We start from the raw sequence: 18060 nt of genomic DNA on the forward strand, positions 1-18060 counted from the left end.
GAGTGTACACAAAAGCAGCTCCATATAATATACATACATTATTATTTCACAGCAATTAGGCATATATTCTGACTGTAATCTCTTAACTTGTTTATTATTTTAGTCGGCAAGTCTTTTTGGATATTTGGAGGTTTAAATATATTTTTGATAGAAAATTTCATATATTTTTAGAAAGTACCCTCAGTTAGGCCAGTTTATAAGGTGAAAGTTTATCGTTGTTGTTGAGGTCAGTGTTATCTAGAATGGAAAGCTGATAAGTGAAAATAGATGAGTATTCTTTAAGACTAAGTTTTCCTGTCTCCGTACTATAAACTGATAACGGAGCAAATGAAAAAGTTGTTTTTTATGAGGTTTTTTAAAAATAAATTTCTTTTAAAATATTTAAGGCAAATATTAAGACTTTAAATGCAACGAGGCTTACCTTCACAGACTGTCTAACTTTAATACCAACTCGTATTTCCTGCAAGTTTTGCTCCATAGTTCCCGCCAATGTCTACATGTCTACGTTAAATACATTAATGTTTTCTCCAAAAAAAAAATTTTATTTTTTTACTTAGCAAAAAATTACGTCATTAGCGGTTTTAAGCCAATATTGTCACGAATACTTTTATATACCGGTGGTTACTCCACCACTTGTGCCCCAGGAACTTATTTGATTCTACCGGTGAAATTTTAAGCGTTTTATCTTTCATGTCTAACTACTGACAAAGGGCATGCTCTGAAAACATGCTTGTCCTTAGTTTGAATCTATTAATGCAAATTAAATGTTTCCGTATCTGAGTAAACCATCCAACAGTGCAGTGCCGGCGTTAGGGGGGGGCGATGGCCCAGGGCGACAAATTCGGGGGGGCGCCAAGGTCTGAAGTTGGAGTCTCTTGCCTCTCCTGGTGCAAACCCTCAGAACTGTCCTCTACGCTCTGTGCATATGCATATTTTTTATTGAGATTTTTTTTAGATGGATTTTTTGAGGGTTTGTGGTCGAGGAGCGACTCTAACGATGTCGTTAGAGTCACTCCTCGACCACACGGTGCTTACGCTTACGATTGGTGCAATACTTCCACCGCCAAACCGATACGCGTGACACGTGGTAGATGGTGGGGATAACTGAACCTTCTACGTCCGCGTCGTTAGCTCTGGGTAACGCTAAAGGAAAGATGAAATTCTTAATATAATTTTACTTGGGATCAGCAAAAAACTAACACTTGAAATTGCTTCCCTCAAGTGGGCGCCACAATATTTTCGCCCGGGGTATCAGTGGCCCTTACGCCGGCACTGTAACAGTGTGTATTGGAACTTGGCTTAAAAAAGTAAACATTTTTGTTGGGAGAATAAACAAAAGAATTGATTATTAATTTCGATGCTGTCCGCGTATGGTGCCACTGTTGTACACTTCAATGTCTATTGTCTATGGTTTCATTACCTTGTAGTTTTAACTTTGTGTTGTTTCCAATAAATAGCTTTCTTTAAATACCTATTTTTAGTTCAATATCTTCCGCCGACATAGTTCAAGTCAGGATCAAGTAAGAATGTCAAAGATACGGATATATTATTAAAGTCTTATTCGCGAGAAGGGAGGGTGAAAAAAAACTAAAAAATCGTCACGTGATTAATGGACGGCCTCATACCTACTTATCATAAGGCATTTTACATCGAATTTGAAATAGGTCGGACCACCGATTTATACGATCATGAAACCAGCTGTCTACACTCATCTGTACCCAAGAAGGACACACGTCAAAATTGTGATAACTTAGAATAAAAAGATTTAGTTTATCTGAACACATGTGAGATTAGAATGTTATCTTTACGTTCCTAAACAGGTCTCAAGGTTTTGAAATAAATCGGCGGTTTAGGAAACTGCACATTGTTTGTGACCTGGTACACCATTGTGAGCATAGTTCTTGTAGGTGACTATTAGGCTCTACTTTAGAAAATCGTTAGAAGCAAATTAGTATAATACATAATCCCGACGTTTCGGTTACTTTGCAGCAACCGTGATCACGGGCAGACGAGGTGTGTAGTTTTTAAATAATAAAATCCGCGTAGTAAATCCGAATAATACTAGTTTCATTTAAATGAATACTCGCAAAAATCTTAGATCTCATTATTAGAAACTGTTATTTTACTACGACGAGGACCACATTTGAGATACTTTCAAAGTAAAATTGTGTGATGTGTATTTTGACATCGATTATCTTATGCGATATCAACAATCGATCTTATCAATTTATCGGTGACTTGTATTTTTACTCGTATACACGGGAGGCACAGTGGCATAAGACCTTCCATCGACATTATTTGCATACTGTAAAATAATTAGAAGATAATAGTGGTAAAAGCAACTGGAGCAGGCACTGAACATGAATAAACACACATTTTTCTTTTGAATACCCTTTGTATTCTTTTTAAGACTTAAACATTATAAAAAAAAATATTTTATTTGAGTATTATTACCACAAAAAGAAATATCACGAACAATTAACTAAATATATATACATCTTTCATCTGACATTTTATGAAAGTTTAATTGCTGTAATCTAGGCACTGAAAATCATGTTCATCTCTACAGCTACATTGTTCCCGTCATGTCTATGAATATTATTGTCACATTCAGTTATACGTTTCGATTATCGTGTTACTCTCAGACATTTTTCTTTTATAATTTTCCACAGGATTTGATTGCAACGACTGTCTCGCTTCAATTTCTTCCAATCTCAAAGGTCTACCTCTAAACTCGTCTTCAATTTGTTGTAAAGTTTTGCCTTTTGTTTCTGGTAATAATACTCCGATTAACAGCAAATTAACAAAAATAACCATTGTATACACTACATAAGTTCCGTGTAAACCACAGTTATCTATTAATTCTGGAAACGTCTTAAGAACTAAGAACATTATACTTCCTCCTGTCGCTAAGCTTATCGTGCCACCAATACTTCTATATTCCAATGGCAGTACTTCTCCTCCTATGACTTGTGGGAGAGGAACAGTTCCTACAGCTACCGCGAAGAATTGAATATTTATGAGTAACGCTGGAAGCCAAATGGAGTCGTAATTCCATCCTGATGTTTTGAGATATATGAATATAGCTATAGCAACGTGGCTTACCAACGACAAAGCACCAGTTGAAAATATCATTATTCTTCTTTTGGTTCTGTTTATTATGTAAACGAAAATTGAGTTAGAAATAACTCTTTGCACGTCAAGGAATACCATCCAAAAATGTACATTGGCTTTCGGTCCCATTAAATGACCTAAAATTACCGTAGAATATGAGGCTATAGTAGTTCCCCCAGAGAAATGCAAAATAGTATTACTGTGGATAAGAATGAGTATAGGTTTATAAAACTCTTTCTTCTTGATTGTTTGAAACCATCTTCGGAAGCAGTTGCCATCTTTATATTCTTTTATTTTAGCTTGCTCGAACGCCATCCTTGCCAATATCATGCTTTCAAGTTCATTATCTTCATCGTTTCCCCTGAGCCACCTGAAGACCTGTCTGCTTTCATTATAGCGGCCTTTTGCTATAAGCCAACTTGGCGATTCGGGAGTATATATTATCATTATGAGGCTTATGAATGGAAAGAAAACACACATCAGAGCTGTTTTTAGCCAAGAAAAGAGAGAACCTATGAGGTGAACCAACATAATACCAAAGGCCTGAGTAAGGGACAGTGTTGACAGAAAAGCACCCCTATTTCGAGGACTGGTATATTCCCCCACGAGAATAGATCTTAATGTACTTAAAATACCTCCAGCTATACCCAGAAATATTCTTCCGATGATAAGGACCTGCAAATAAAAATTATGCTTTTTTATGTGAAAGGTGGCAAACGAGAAGACGGTCTACTTGATGGTCAGTAATCACTGTTGCCCATGGATATCCAACGTTGCTAACCTTGCTTGTTGAGGTAGAGGTAGGGGTGGGAATAAGGAAATGGCAGGAAAGGGTGGGAACAGGGAAAGGGTAACCGGCTCTTTCACTCATCAGACGAAACGCAGGCATTGAAAGCTACTTCAAGCCGATCTTCTGTGGGAGGGTGGTACTTCCCTGGTCGAACCGGCCCATGTTCCATACCACCTACTGCTTGTTTTTTACTCGGCAACTTATAAGTTCAGATAAGGGGATACTCACTTCAACGTTCGAAGCAAGGAGAGTGATGTACCACCCGCACAAAAATATTACAGAAACTGTAAAGTGAGCTATTTTTCGACCAAGTCTTTCCATGATGAACGGAGATACAAAATTTCCTGCCAACAAACTCAAAGCAAGTATTGCCGCTGTAACAGAAAAATAATTTTAGTTTTACTTTATTTGCTGTTATGAACAAGTGCTGGCTTGACAGCATTTATTAATAAATATAAAACAGGTTAAAATAAAAATAAGTAAGAACAAACCAATCCATGATTCAGATTTCTTAGTGACTTCTAGTTCAGAATTAGGAGATTTAAGTTGTGGCAGAAGTATAGCTGGGAAACCAATCGCACATCCGTATGTGATCGTGTTGATACCCACAGTCACTGTCACGAAACACTGAAAACAATATTGTTGAAAACAAAATATAGATGACAAATTTATATATTAATTTGAGATAAATAATCATGGCTTCGTGTTTCATTCGACAATTTGTTAATATTTTTTTTATTCGAGGTCCAGTAACAGATAACAGGATTATCCTTTAAATAAAATAGGAAGCATTATAATAAACATTACATTATAGGCTTTAATGGACGTTGCTATGCGCACAGAACACTTCAGTACAAAATAATAGCAAAAGGCATATGAAACTGCGTTTCACTTTGATAACGAATGTTAAATGATATATTTTGAATCTATAACTAAATGAAAAAATGTATTGTAATTTATCGTCTTTTTAATGTTTCCCATATTTATGCATATATTATATTTTACAGATGTTTCTCATAGATCACTACTCACTTTTTACTTTTAACACGAATGGGTATCGAGGAATTTTTAATTTATTATATAAAGTTATGTATTGATATATAAGATAAAATAGTTTTTAAAATTATTTATACTTTAATTTTGGTGAACAACAAATAAATAGTCTGTCAGCTCAAACTGGCAATAACTATACTTAAAGATTTAAACTTACTTAGGGTAATAATTGCTTCGGAGTTCAACACAGAATAAGGCTTTAATGGCTTTAACATACCATATTATTTCCTAGTTAAAAAGCAACGGTTTAAGATTTCCCATAAAAGAAATCATTTTTGGCATCTTGACAATGTTCTTAATTAAAATATTTGATTAACTTACATACAATTGGAATTTATTTAAGTGTTTAATATGAACAAAAAATCGCAGAGAATTCATATCAAAATATTTTATCAAAGATTAGTTGTTTAGGGAATTTCAAGTAATGGACATTAATGAAAATTTTAATCTTTAGATATAATTAAAAAAATAATAATACAAAAAACATACCTGTTTTATAAATGGCGAAATATACATCGTGTCATATAGATCATGATAGGGTCTCCGAAAATTTACTTCACTACACCTTGAGAGTTACGAAATGTCGTCTCCGAAATAACACGAAATACACGATACGAGATGGTTTAACTAACGAGATTATCACTATGTTTTTTATCTAACGATATTTTATCAGCTCGCTAAATAAAGTATTTAATTTTCAATGAATTTCCGTAACTATCAGACGAAACTTCTCAGCATTCCATGGATTCACCGCTCGGGTGCCGGGTCCATCGCGTTGGCGGAAGAGTAGCTTTAACAGTGCCTGGGACTTGCGACCCAGGTGTAGCTTTAAGGGGCCCCTTAACCTTTTTGAAGAGGCCTTTACATACAGTGAAAAATAACGAATATAATTTATAAATATATAAAATCTGATTTAGAACTTAATAAGGGAACTTTCAACAAAAGCAAGGGCTGAACAGTTTTATAAAAAAAAATCACATAGGTTTTTATCTTGATAATTAAGTAATTCACGTTTTATGTTTTACAAATAAATCTTGTTATCTTTAAGGTTTGGGTTATTGGTCTATTTAACTTCGCTAATAAAATTAAAATGAGGAGTTATTAAAATTCCTTATCTTCCTAGATTTAGTTTTTTTTTCTATATAAAGATATTGCCGCTTTAAATTAACAAGTGTGGTCTATGAATTATTTGTGAACGTCAGGAGTTATTACGAAATATGGTCAAAGTAATCATATTCTTGTCGATGTAAATAGATATATCATATACCTAATAAAAATCTATATTATATATATCGGCGCAAGCAGCTTCAATGACGGATGCAACATGGAAATAACTGGCATCAATTATTATAACAACTGGTCGTCGTTACTATTGTTAAAAGTAAAACGAAATCAAAGAGAATAGAACTATGTTTGAATTCTGGTTTAAATATGACGTCTGGACGCACGACAGCGGACGGCAGAGTTCAGCGAGTGCGGAGCATAAAGAACCTTCGAGAAATACAAGAACATTTAGAAGAATTGAAGTGTCATTTTAAAATATCTGGAACATACTGAAACAAGTGACATTAGAGACGCCAGCGAGGCTGGCGTCCTGTCTTTAAAACAATGAATTTATAATAAAATCCGATATATAGAATGGATCAATGAGTTTCTTACAGAATATGAAAGTGACGTACCTTAATTGACATACTTATGTTTCATTCAATGAGGGTGAAGCTTGTGAGTGTGTTCTGTTGTTGTTGTGTGTGTTGTGTGCTAGTGTGTGTGTGTGTGTGAGTAGCATTCTCAAGTATATTAACATAATCAATCTAAAGCTGACGAAGTGGTGCGTATACAACCTCATTTTGACCTCAACGGGAAGAAAATTCTGTTATAATTTAAAAATATTGTTGGTGACACTGACGTTATAAGAATTTCAGCATACTGCGAGACGGAACTCTTTCTGTCTGTCAATCAACTTTTCTCACGCACTAATTACCACTTTCAACTCTTAGTTCAGATCATGGACTACACAATTTGATAGGTCGGCTGATGTTTGAAGAATATTCTTTCTTAAATTTTTATTCCTTCCGTTTTAATGTGTGTGTCAAAAATAAGAGCGAATTCCCTACAACGGTTTTTTTATAGATATCTTACATCAAATATAAAATTTGGTATTTTACTTATGAGAATATTTTTTAGTCCCAAATTCCGTTCACAGCTATTGCGAAACAGGGTTATTCAATATTTTGTTTTAAAAACTTAGAAAGACATATTGAAACCTATGGAAAATCTTTAATGTATAGAGGCGTTTAGTTTATTAAAAACGTGGGCATTAAATAGTTACTAGTCGTATCTAGTTTTAGAGGCTTCATTACTCATAATATTACTTTGGAATGCTGGTGAACATCATCAGCATTCTAAATTGTTTTAAGTCAAACTGTTTAATTTCTATCTTTATTCTTGTAAACTTTATAAACGAAATTATTATATTATAATTGGGTTTCTTGTTATTTGTCACCATTTTTTTATTATAAAGGCAGACTTATCATGCTTGAAGTTTTGCTTATTAATACTGCTGTTACTCAAAGCTGGGTAAAGTCGCTCTGACTTTGTGTTGCATTTAAATGATACGTATATTTTAAAGTAGAGGTGATGCCATATACCAAGAAAATATCTGAGGTTCAGAGTCTGAGTATTTTTCAGTTCAACAGTTCGACACAGTAATGACATATGATAGACTTGAAGGATCACGGGCATAAATGAAAACAAAAATTTGGGGAGAAAATGCTATTTTGTTATTGACCAGCGGACACAGTACAGAGCTCAAAAGGGCGTGCAATCGACAGGGAAGAGGAAACATCAAAACTTTTTAACATTCAATCGTACCATATGAAAGATAATACATAAATTATGATAGGTATTACGTTTAAAGATCTCATAATAAGACTAAACATTAAACGCTTCAGATGTTATCTTTGGCCACGTGTACTAGAGTTTTGTTACCTGCGTTTAAGAGAATCGTATCAGCCCATGTGAACTGTCGTGGTGCCTGACGAAAAGCGGAATACATATCCAGCAAATGTACTTGAAACCTCTTTATTAATTAAGACTACGCCGAATGTGTTTCACTGGAATTCACAAGTTAGTTTTCAGTTTTGTAAGGAGTTATATTAGCCCTGAGATTTTTGATAGAGTGATATGATAATATTCACAAGTTAACACACCTACATATTGCTAAATTTGAATTATGTGCTACAAATATCAGGAAAATATTAATAAAATTAACGAATTCTCATACATATTATTTAAGGAACAATATGTTATAAAGTACATATTAATAATGGTATATAGATACAGGAGATGACTTGAGTAAATGTAATAAAAAAAATGTCGAAACTGTTGAGTTGTTTAAAATATCATCGTAATTTTATCGACACTTTTTTTATAATCGTTGTAACAGTCTGTAATCATTCAAGAAAATCCCACATGACGCATGCCTTTAACTTCATAATAATATAAACAGCCGTTAAGAAATTGCACATTACTTTGATGAAATATAATTTTTTAAATCAATTTTTTTCTTCTGTATACAAAAAATATAGTAGAACATTATATTGAAATAAATAGATGACAAAAAAAACATGTCAATCGAGCTTAATGAAATTAAAGTCATCAATAAAATTATCAAACAATGAGCCCCTCCATAGACGGTTTGTTCTTAAGGAGCGTCTTCACGCTCGATCGCGGCAGTGCGGGTATACAGTCGGTCTGCGCACGCGCACCTCAGACGCAAGATGTCCTTAGCGGAAGGCGCCTCTGACACAGAACATAGACAGGAAGACTCCAAGAAATCCGACAAGCCACGCGGTTCGGTAAGTGTTTTATAGAATAATCATTAATAGTTTTTTTTATTAAAATCAGTTCCACGTAGGTACCTTACATTATACACAGGCTCAACCTAATCCTCTTAAGCTATTTATCTGATTTCATTGCGAGTTATGAACGTAAAGTCATATCGTATTCATTAACAATATTGGCGCCCAAAGTGGGGCTTAAAGGTAGAAACTTAAATATAAAATTATATTAATCAGAATAGTTTTTACGTTCATCTTAAATTGTTGATATTATTCAACATTCAACCGTGAAATTTGTTGCTCCGGAAAAGCGTCATTTTTTTTTAATTCTAAGTTAAGATTTATATAATTTTATGGGTTCTTGAATTAAATACAATTAGTATAACCATTTCGTACATATAAAAAAATGCACTAATAAATTTTTACGCCCATGTATCGATAGAACTGATAGATTTTAAAGCAAATCGCACCTTTTTCAATTATTACTGTGATAATACGAAGTTAATTAAGACACCGTGATTGTTTTTTATGTTAACACGCAGAAACATTTTGGTCGTTTTCAATTGTCCGTTACTTTAAACATTCTCTCTTATTTTCTAACTATTATTGTCTCCCAATTCCAGAACTTAGGATTAAGTGTCTTAATATTATTAGTCATATGTTAAGTCATAAAAAAGCAGCGTTTTTTTTGTATAGGTATTTTTTTGGGACGAAAAGCGATCGGTCCTTGAGTATCCAGTCTAATTCGCCCAATTTTATTGTATCTCAAATCATCATCATCATCATCATCATCATCATCAGCCTATCGAAGCCCACTGCTGAGCAAAGGCCTCTTCTCACATGGAGAAGGCTAGAGCATTAATCGCCATGCTTGCTCAAGACGGGTTGGCGATTTCAATCTTATAATTTGAAATTATAAGACCAGGTTTCCTCACGATGTTTTCCTTCACCGTCTGTCAGTGGTGTCTAAATACTCTTAGAAAGTACATATGATTCGGAAAAGATCACATTGGTACTTGCCAGGTTTCGAACCCGCGCCCTCACGTATGAGAGGCGGGCCTTTTAACCTCCAGGCCACCACGACTATTGTATCTCAAATAGCCAGTGTCAATTAATTAGGAACGTTATAAGCGAATTGTTTAACAGAACCAATTTGTGTCACCATAAATGGTCCCAAAGTCTGTGGGAACCCGATAGTATTCGTCTTGTCCACCCACAGTTGTAATTAGACTATCATTTTCCAATTCGGTTCACTTCAAGGATAACTCAATCATTACACTTTTAATTGTATTTAAATCCTTATGGGTATTTAGGAATGGGCATAAACTTTGGTGTTTTTAGGAAAACACAACCTAAATTTGTTGTTGGTTGATGGATCATTATCATCTATTACCCAATTTATTTAATTGACTTCATTCAAATGGATTTTATAAGGACAGTCGCTGCTCATTGGAAGTTTACACCAAAAATTGTTAGCAAAATATGACCACACGAGATTTCTTCGATGTTAAATAAAAATCAATAAATGTATATAATGTTTAATATGTTATTTATTATACATAATTGTAGAGTTTTAAAAATAATTAAGTCTTTTTGAATGTGAGAAATGTAATATATTGTATAAAAACGTAGATGCTTATAATAACTGGTATATAAATTAATTCCATGATGTATGACAGCCACTGCGAACAACCTGTGCTGTGGATCTCATAATTAATTGCAGATTTTTATACAGCCTCCCGCAGGAAACGGATATATCTAAGCATGGTGGCATGGCTCTGTCAGTTGATCTAGAATTTATTGATATTTTTAACGGAAGTTAAAACAATACTTCAATTAAAGCCTAAAGGCAAGGGATCATGCGCGCGCTTTGATCCGAAACGAGCCATTACTGTCTTCCTATATTTATTAACCATTGTTTTCTTGTTACTAGTTTTGTTTTCAAACGTTTCATTGACTTCTTGCATGTCAACAGCAGATGCTATTTATGATATATTCGTGTTCAAATTTATTTATAAAAAACATGTACAATTTTTCCCTTCATACTAGAAAATAAATAATTTAAGAAACAAATTATCTAACCTTAAAGTAATTTTAATTACAACCGATGTTAGTTATCTTGGCATAAAAATTTTTCGAATTGTGAATCGGTTGTGCAAAAAATTTTGTGTCTGACTAAAGAAGATTATATCGTATTAAATTTAATAACATAACATTTTTTTTTTCGTGAATGATCAAATTTTCAGCATTAAGAGCTTTTCTGAAAAAAAAACTAGTGTACTCAAAGAAGACGAAATAAATTCAATTATATTTTCATTAGTAATTTTTTTACAGCAGTATTTATTTATACTTCCTTGAATTATTTATTAACTAATAAGAAAAATAAGTATGTAAGCTAGAAAACCAGATAGTCGTTTAGTAACTGTGATCTCACTGTCATACTTATATATTTTTTTTGAGAATAAACATTTGTATTTTAAAACATATTTATGTACAAATGTTATTGGTCCTAAATAATTCTTAAACTTATTCAATCTATCAGTGAACTCAGCATTTCAACACGAACTGAAAGTATTTTGTGTGGAATCACTTCTTAGAACGATAAATTATACTTTTTTTTTGTTTTGTTTTACCTTAATCTTATAAAATTTATTAATAATTTTTGCTTATATTTCTTTAATAGAGAAATTTACATAATATCTCCAGATGTCAGACCCATACATGTGGAAAGAGCAGATCCATACGTTGATGAAGGGCGGAGATAGCGAGTCCGACATATCGGATTCCGAGCACTTCCTCACCAAAGGAGCCTTCCTTCTCACCCCCTCTCATGGCCTTAGTATGGAGAAGGCTTCCGCAATCTGCGAGAAAATGGAATTCAAAGGTTGCTTTTCGCTAACAAAAACCGCTACAGGTATATTGTTTAAATTCTCCAGCGTCGATGACTACCAGATGGTGTTCAAGAAGGGCTTCCATAAGGTTACTGGATCCAGATTTTATAGAAAGGTAAGTTTTCTCTGCCCTTCATCTTTCTTGTCTGCTTCATTTGCCCATTTGTTTACCAACGTCCACCATCAAACCATTTGACGGTTGGCTATTTATAACGCTAATGTTTAATAAGTGAGATAGTCCTAAATAAATGTAATTCATGCTAGTAATGGCGTTTCATAAGCAATAGCCTAAGCACTTCATATTTTTCTGCCTTCCAGATAGCGATACCCTGCCGTCCTCAGAAGACGTTCACGATTTACGTGTATGATATACCCGATGAGGTGCCAGAGGAAGACGTGCGTCATGCTCTGTTCAAGTTCACTTCCGTCGTGGAGGTGGTGCGTCTGCATTTCACTGGATCACCACGTGAAGGTAACACTGGTAAGATTTTTTTGTAGGCTATGATAACATTAGCTTGATTTAATTTATTTTTTGGACATTATAATTGGCAGTAATATACAATTGAAAACCACAGCTAGACTTTGATAGAACTAAAAATTTAATTTACCAAAGAAGCGCTTATGAGATACGTTACCAGACAAAATGATAATCAACACATATTATAAAACAAAGTCGCGATAAACAGAAAAACTACTGCACCGATTATCAAACAGTTGTCACCACTCGATAGCGTGATTCTCGAAGAAGGTTTTAGTATATAATTTGTTAAGTTTTTGTATTTTCTTGTGTGTACTTTGACGGTATTTGTTGAAGATGTCGGGAAAACATGAGCCGTTTGAGAGCTTTTAACGAAAACGCTGCCTAAAATCTTTGAGATATAACAAAATAATATATGGTGGAATTGTATATCTTATATAGGTCTACAGAAAAATCTGCGGTAGCATACATCTATACCTTAAGGTTAACATACTATATCCATTTTACAACTTTTAAAAATTGGCATTGCTAAAACGTTTATTGGAAAGCTATTTACATAAATATGGTATTAAGCCTTCTTCTTCTTCTTCTTCCTGGCAATTATCCCAGCATTAGCCAGGGTCTGCCTTCCTGCTCAAACTCCTCCACTTTGCACGGTCTTTAGCATCCGCGGTGGTAAGTCCATTGGCTCTCATATCCTGCTTCACGGTGTCCAGCCATCGCTTTCTTGGGCGTCCTGGGGGTCTTGCTCCAGGGACCGACATGTCAAGGCAAATTTTTCCGACGTAATTCTCAGGCCGGCGTGCAACGTGGCCATACCATCTCAGGCGACTCTCTTGAAGCTTATCCGCTACGTCACGGACTCCAAGACTACCTCGGATAAATGTGTTACGTATACGGTCAGCCCGCGTTACGCCACACATCCACCTCAGCATCTTCATCTCCGTGACGTGAAGCTCCTGAGTGTGCCTGGACAGTGTTGGCCAACATTCGCTTCCATATAAGAGAACCGGTCGGATTATGCTCTTGTATATTATTCCCTTGAGCTTGGTAGGTATTCTGCGATCGCAGACCACACCTGTGACCTCACGCCATTTCGCCCAAGCAGCGCTGATCCGGGCTTGGACATCGTGATCGATGCCTCCGGACTCATGGAGAATAGATCCAAGGTACCTGAACTTTTCCGACTTAACGGCTGGTTCAGGACCTATATGGATAGTGCAAGAGTCCGGGCTTCCGCAAGCCATGTACTCGGTCTTCGTCACATTTAGTTTAAGACCACCGTTCTCAAGCGTACCCTTCCAGAGGTTCACTCTTCGCTCTAGCGTCAACCTGCTCTCATCAATGAGCGCTATGTCATCGGCATACATCATCAGCCATGGAGGCTGGTCCTGGATGTTAGCCGAGACAGTGTCCAGCACTACATTGAACAAGAAGGGGCTAAGAGCCGAGCCTTGGTGAACCCCTACTGAGATCGGAAAGGGTTTTGTATCGCCAACAGCAGTCCTAACCATTGAAACGGAATCGCGGTACATGTCTCTGATGATGTCAATATAGGCCTCAGGGATCCCTTTGAATCGCAATGCCCACCAGATACATTGACGAGGCACGCAGTCAAAGGCCTTCTGCAGATCTAGGAATGCGACATGCAGAGCTCTCCTTTTTTCCCTGTATGCCTCCATCAGAGTTCTGATGGCAAAGATGGCGTCCAAGGTGCCCGATCCTGGCTGAAATCCATATTGACATTCCGAGACAGTACACTCTCGGCGGAGCCTGAGGTCGATCATACGCTCAAAGAGCTTCATGGTGTGACTCATGATCTTAACGCCCCTATAACTACCACAATCTTGAACACTGCCCCTGCCTTTGTATATAGGGGTAATGTAACTATAACGCCACTGATGTGGCATAGTCCCAGTGTTCAAGACGCGGTTAAAAAGGTCCGTCAGTATGAGCACACCAAGAGAGCCCAATGATTTCCACGCTTCGATCGGAATATCGTCAGGTCCCACCGCTTTCCGATTCTTCATGCGTCGAAGACAATTCCGAGTTTCGTCAGGTGTTATCGGGGCAATAAGTCCAAGATTAGGAGGTATTTCGGTTGGAAGACTGCACGGGTGCTGAGTATTTAGCAACTCCTTGAAGTAGCATCTCCACCTCTCCTTCACAGAGGCATGATTACACAGCAACGTGCCTTGGGAATCTTTCACGCTAAGACATTTTGCGATATCTTGCGTCGCCTTATCCCGAGCTCGTGCCAATTTGTAAATGAGCTTCTGCCCCTCCGCAGTTTCAAGTGTATCATATAATGGTGATAACCTATCACTGCGGGCTCTGGCAACAGCCCTTTTACTGGCACGTTTCGCTGCTATGTACTCTAGTCTGTCTTCAGGAGAGTTTGATTGCTGCCACTTCTTAAAGGCAGTCTTCTTTTCACGAATCACCTCCTGCACTTCGTCATTCCACCACCATGTCTCCTTGTCAATGACCCGTCCTCCCTTAGAAAGGCCTAGAACTCGTTTACCTGCTGTGATAATTGCTGACTGGGCTCGATCCCAAACTTCCTGAGCAGTTTCGGTATTAGTCGACAGATTTTGACTCTCAACCTCTGCCCGAAAGCTGGTCTGCATCGTTCCATTCAGCAACCACCACCTGATGCGAGGCTTACGTTTCTCGGCCACTTTCTTTTTCGGGATAACGACATAGTCCATGACAAGAAGTCGATGTTGGGCAGTCAGGCTTTCACCAGGAATGACTTTACAGTTAGTCACCTTGCCGATATGACGCCGTCTGGTCAGCAGATAATCTATTTGGGTTGAGTGGGACCCGCTCTTATACGTGATAAGGTGCTGTGGAGTCTTTTGGAAGAACGTGTTCACGACGGCTAAGTCAGACGCAATACAGGTTCTGAGAATATTTTCTCCCTCTGCATTGCGGCGACCATAACCAAAACCACCGTGTACACGATCAAACGTTTCCGCAGGCCTACCTACGTGGCCATTTAAGTCTCCCCCAACTATGATTACTTCAGCAGCTGGTATAGCACGTAGAACCTCTTCAAATTGCTCCCAGAATGACTCTTTTTCGGACCCGCTACATCCAGCCTGAGGAGTATAAGCACTGATCAAGTTAGTAATCACTCCCTCGATCAGTACCCGCACCCGCATCAGGCGGTCGCAGCGACGATCAACTTCAAGAAGACCATTCCGAAGCTCTTCAGATAGCACTACCGCTACACCAGCTTTACCTGAAGGCGACCCAGTGTATATCAGCCGGTAACCCTGTCCGATGTTCCGAGATTTATTGCCCTTCCAGCGAGTTTCCTGGAGGAACGCACACTGGACCCGACGTCTCATGAGTACATCTGCGAGTTCTCTGCATCGTCCGGTTAGAGAGCCAATATTCCACGTTGCAAAGCGGAGTTTCCTTTGGGGTACTAACGTCTTTAGCCGTGCCCGTACTTGACACGGTAGCCCTTGCCCACTTATCGCAGGTGTAGGGCGATGTGCCTGCGCGTCGTTTATCGGCGACGCCCTAGCCGTACCCAGTCCATAAACTTTTGCAACCATAAGAGTGGCGGGAGTGGTTTTAACGGAGCGACTGCCGTCTGACCTCCAAAACCCCGTTTTCCGGGTAAAACCAGGAAAGGAAAAGATAGAGAAGGGGGGAAAGAGGTTAGGAAGGGGAATGAGGGGAGGTACGGGACACCACCATCATGGACTGAGGATAGAGGTATGAAAGTGGTGGCTCGAGGATCCGGGGTCGCGTACCCGTATGCCCAAGGCTAAATATCGGAAAAATACTTAGTAGGACACCCTCTGAATAAATTAAGCCTTATCAACATAAATTACTTCGTTTTCAAGTCTACATCAGTATCTGTAATTTACTTTTTAAATCATTTAAATCGGGCGTACCATTTGAAAGTTCTCATAACATAAGTTTAATAATTCTCAAACTTAAATACGATATTTTATATTTTTTTGTAAAGAGTCCGTGATAAGCCGGAGCTGATTCCTAGTAATCTTATAAAGTCAAATACAATCGATCAAAAATAAAACTATGAAAAAGTACAACTAATGAATCCTTATCTATAAAATATTTAATATGAGCTTCTTAAGCATTTTTTTTTTAAGTCTAGGCTACGATGCAAGATTTATTTTACTAACAAATATTTGCGGAATAACGAAAATTGGAGTTGATATTATTTCGGGTAAATCAGCTTTGAATTCATTTTTTTTGTTAAATTACAAATTTAATCACAACATCGGTGGCACTCTGCGGAGCAGGTTAATCGTAAAATTATTAAAGAAAAATTTTAAAGCAATAAAATATTTATTTATTTTTGATTATAATTTCCTAGTTTACCATTCTATTATAAAATAATAATAATAAAATTAAGTTGAAGTAAAAGACGTGGCAAGGGTGGCAACCTCACAAATTTGTAACTGCTTTGATAAAAGGGGGTTAGAGAGTCAAAAAATAAAATTGACTTTGAAAAATAGAAGCTAATTCCTAAAAAAAAGTGAACATTTTGTCGTACTTTATTTAAAATATATATTTTCTCATATCGATGCCGCAGGTTCTTCAACCCCAAAACCTTTGGAGAAAACGCCATCTCGTGCTATAACCAGTATCGACGGAGAGTTGGTGAGCAGCATGGTACCGAAGGAAGCTTCCAGTGTGATGAGGATCACGCTCGCCAATATCGAGGAAGCTAACATCCTACTTCAAAATGGTCTAGACTTCTACGGAGCTACGTATTTCCCGACTGAGTTGGCGACACCGGCACAGGCAGCTAAACTCGTCAAGCCTAGCCGGTACTTCACGTTTATCATTTATGACTTAGACATGCAATGCTATAAATAGAGATGCACTTTTAATTCGTATTTCACCAAAAGTAATGATTATTGTTAATATTACAAATATTGATAATCCAATAAAAAAATATAACCACAAAATACAACATTGTGATAATTAATAATAAAAACATTCTAAATCTCGTTTAGAGGCTCACTGTCATTGTAGCCCTTCAAATTTTAACTTAGTAATTGTTTTTACCAAATTCATTAAAAAAAAAATAGGCCGTTAATATGAGAATTTTATTATTTATGGATACAAAAGATTTCTTATAATATCAATATATACATGTATGCCTTTTACGAGTTTGTATATTCTAACCGACCCATATTTTCAGTGTTCCTCATGATAACTTTACTTTAAAACATGGCTATTTAGAAATAAAGAAGGATAATATGTAGCAGCACGAGTGTAGAGCACGCTGAAGATTGATTCACTGTAGTTTGCACCCTAATTTTAATAATATCTTCTTCACAGGGGCTATATTTCCAGGGTTACGGGTGGTACTGTATCTGCCAGAGTCCGGGATTTGTTGCCAGTTTTTGATCAGCAGGGGTTCGCCAAGTTTGCTCCACCGGCTTCCAGACTTGTAAAGCCACGATCCAAGTGAATTAAACAAAACAGTTACCAAGATTCCAAGATATAGAAGCCTTTTTGCTAACAGTAGGCCCAAAACTAAGTATCCAACGTGATTCATTGGTTGCCATATTAATTACTAAGTTAAACTAATACTGACGAACGACTTTCTTCTAATAATAAAATTGTCAAATTTATAAATAAGTATGTTTTCATTTATTAATTTTTAATTGTATTCCATGTAATTTATTAATATCGGTTAATTTGTAATTAGTAATTTTCACATCAACAAGATATAACTTGATGAATTTCAACATCCTAATAAAGATTAATGAAAGACGAAAATAAAATCTCAATATGTATATCTTCTGCTATTTCGATTTATGTCATTAATACTATATAATATTTATTTTTATTTGTTTTTAATCTAATAAATATATTCTGTTTTTTTTTTGTTTTTAT

General features: G+C 36.4%; 2 protein-coding genes across 4 annotated transcripts; one reads left to right on the forward strand and one right to left on the reverse strand.

Moving 5' to 3' along the window:
* Nucleotides 1-2455: 2455 nt before the first annotated feature.
* Nucleotides 2456-5575, reverse strand: LOC116775949 (facilitated trehalose transporter Tret1-like). Its single transcript, XM_032669019.2, has 4 exons — nt 5447-5575; nt 4396-4531; nt 4133-4278; nt 2456-3789 (listed from the first exon to the last, which is right to left on the reverse strand). Exons 1-4 carry the CDS (start codon nt 5471-5473, stop codon nt 2611-2613), a joined length of 1488 nt encoding a protein of 495 aa, XP_032524910.2. The 5' UTR covers nt 5474-5575; the 3' UTR covers nt 2456-2610.
* A 3100-nt stretch (nt 5576-8675) lies between these two features.
* Nucleotides 8676-18047, forward strand: LOC116776011 (uncharacterized). Of its 3 annotated transcripts, none has more exons than XM_032669098.2 (5): nt 8676-8814; nt 11503-11802; nt 12006-12168; nt 16745-16982; nt 17500-18047. In XM_032669098.2, exons 1-5 carry the CDS (start codon nt 8737-8739, stop codon nt 17630-17632), a joined length of 912 nt encoding a protein of 303 aa, XP_032524989.1. In that variant the 5' UTR covers nt 8676-8736; the 3' UTR covers nt 17633-18047. The 3 variants fall into 3 exon arrangements, with proteins under 3 accessions (XP_032524989.1, XP_032524991.1, XP_032524990.1); XM_032669100.2 differs by having other exon boundaries at nt 17515-18047; XM_032669099.2 differs by having other exon boundaries at nt 12006-12159.
* The last annotated feature ends 13 nt before the right edge of the window (nt 18048-18060 follow it).

The sequence above is a fragment of the Danaus plexippus genome, chromosome 24, assembly GCF_018135715.1.
Source record: "Danaus plexippus chromosome 24, MEX_DaPlex, whole genome shotgun sequence".
Taxonomy (NCBI): Eukaryota; Metazoa; Arthropoda; class Insecta; order Lepidoptera; family Nymphalidae; genus Danaus; species Danaus plexippus.

What these genes read in the sequence shown, in the direction of transcription:
- LOC116775949 (XM_032669019.2), bottom strand. Translation starts at nt 5,473, where the DNA reads ATGTATATTTCGCCATTTATAAAACAG. An exon ending in GAAATCTGAATCATGGATTG is followed by an intron (nt 4,279 to 4,395) that starts GTTTGTTCTTAC and finishes TTTCTGTTACAG; the next exon opens with CGGCAATACTTGCTTTGAGT. An exon ending in TCCTTGCTTCGAACGTTGAA is followed by an intron (nt 3,790 to 4,132) that starts GTGAGTATCCCC and finishes TTTTATTTGCAG; the next exon opens with GTCCTTATCATCGGAAGAAT.
- LOC116776011 (XM_032669098.2), top strand. Translation starts at nt 8,737, where the DNA reads ATGTCCTTAGCGGAAGGCGCCTCTGACACAGAACATAGACAGGAAGAC. An exon ending in CCGACAAGCCACGCGGTTCG is followed by an intron (nt 8,815 to 11,502) that starts GTAAGTGTTTTA and finishes TAATATCTCCAG; the next exon opens with ATGTCAGACCCATACATGTG. An exon ending in ACCACGTGAAGGTAACACTG is followed by an intron (nt 12,169 to 16,744) that starts GTAAGATTTTTT and finishes TCGATGCCGCAG; the next exon opens with GTTCTTCAACCCCAAAACCT.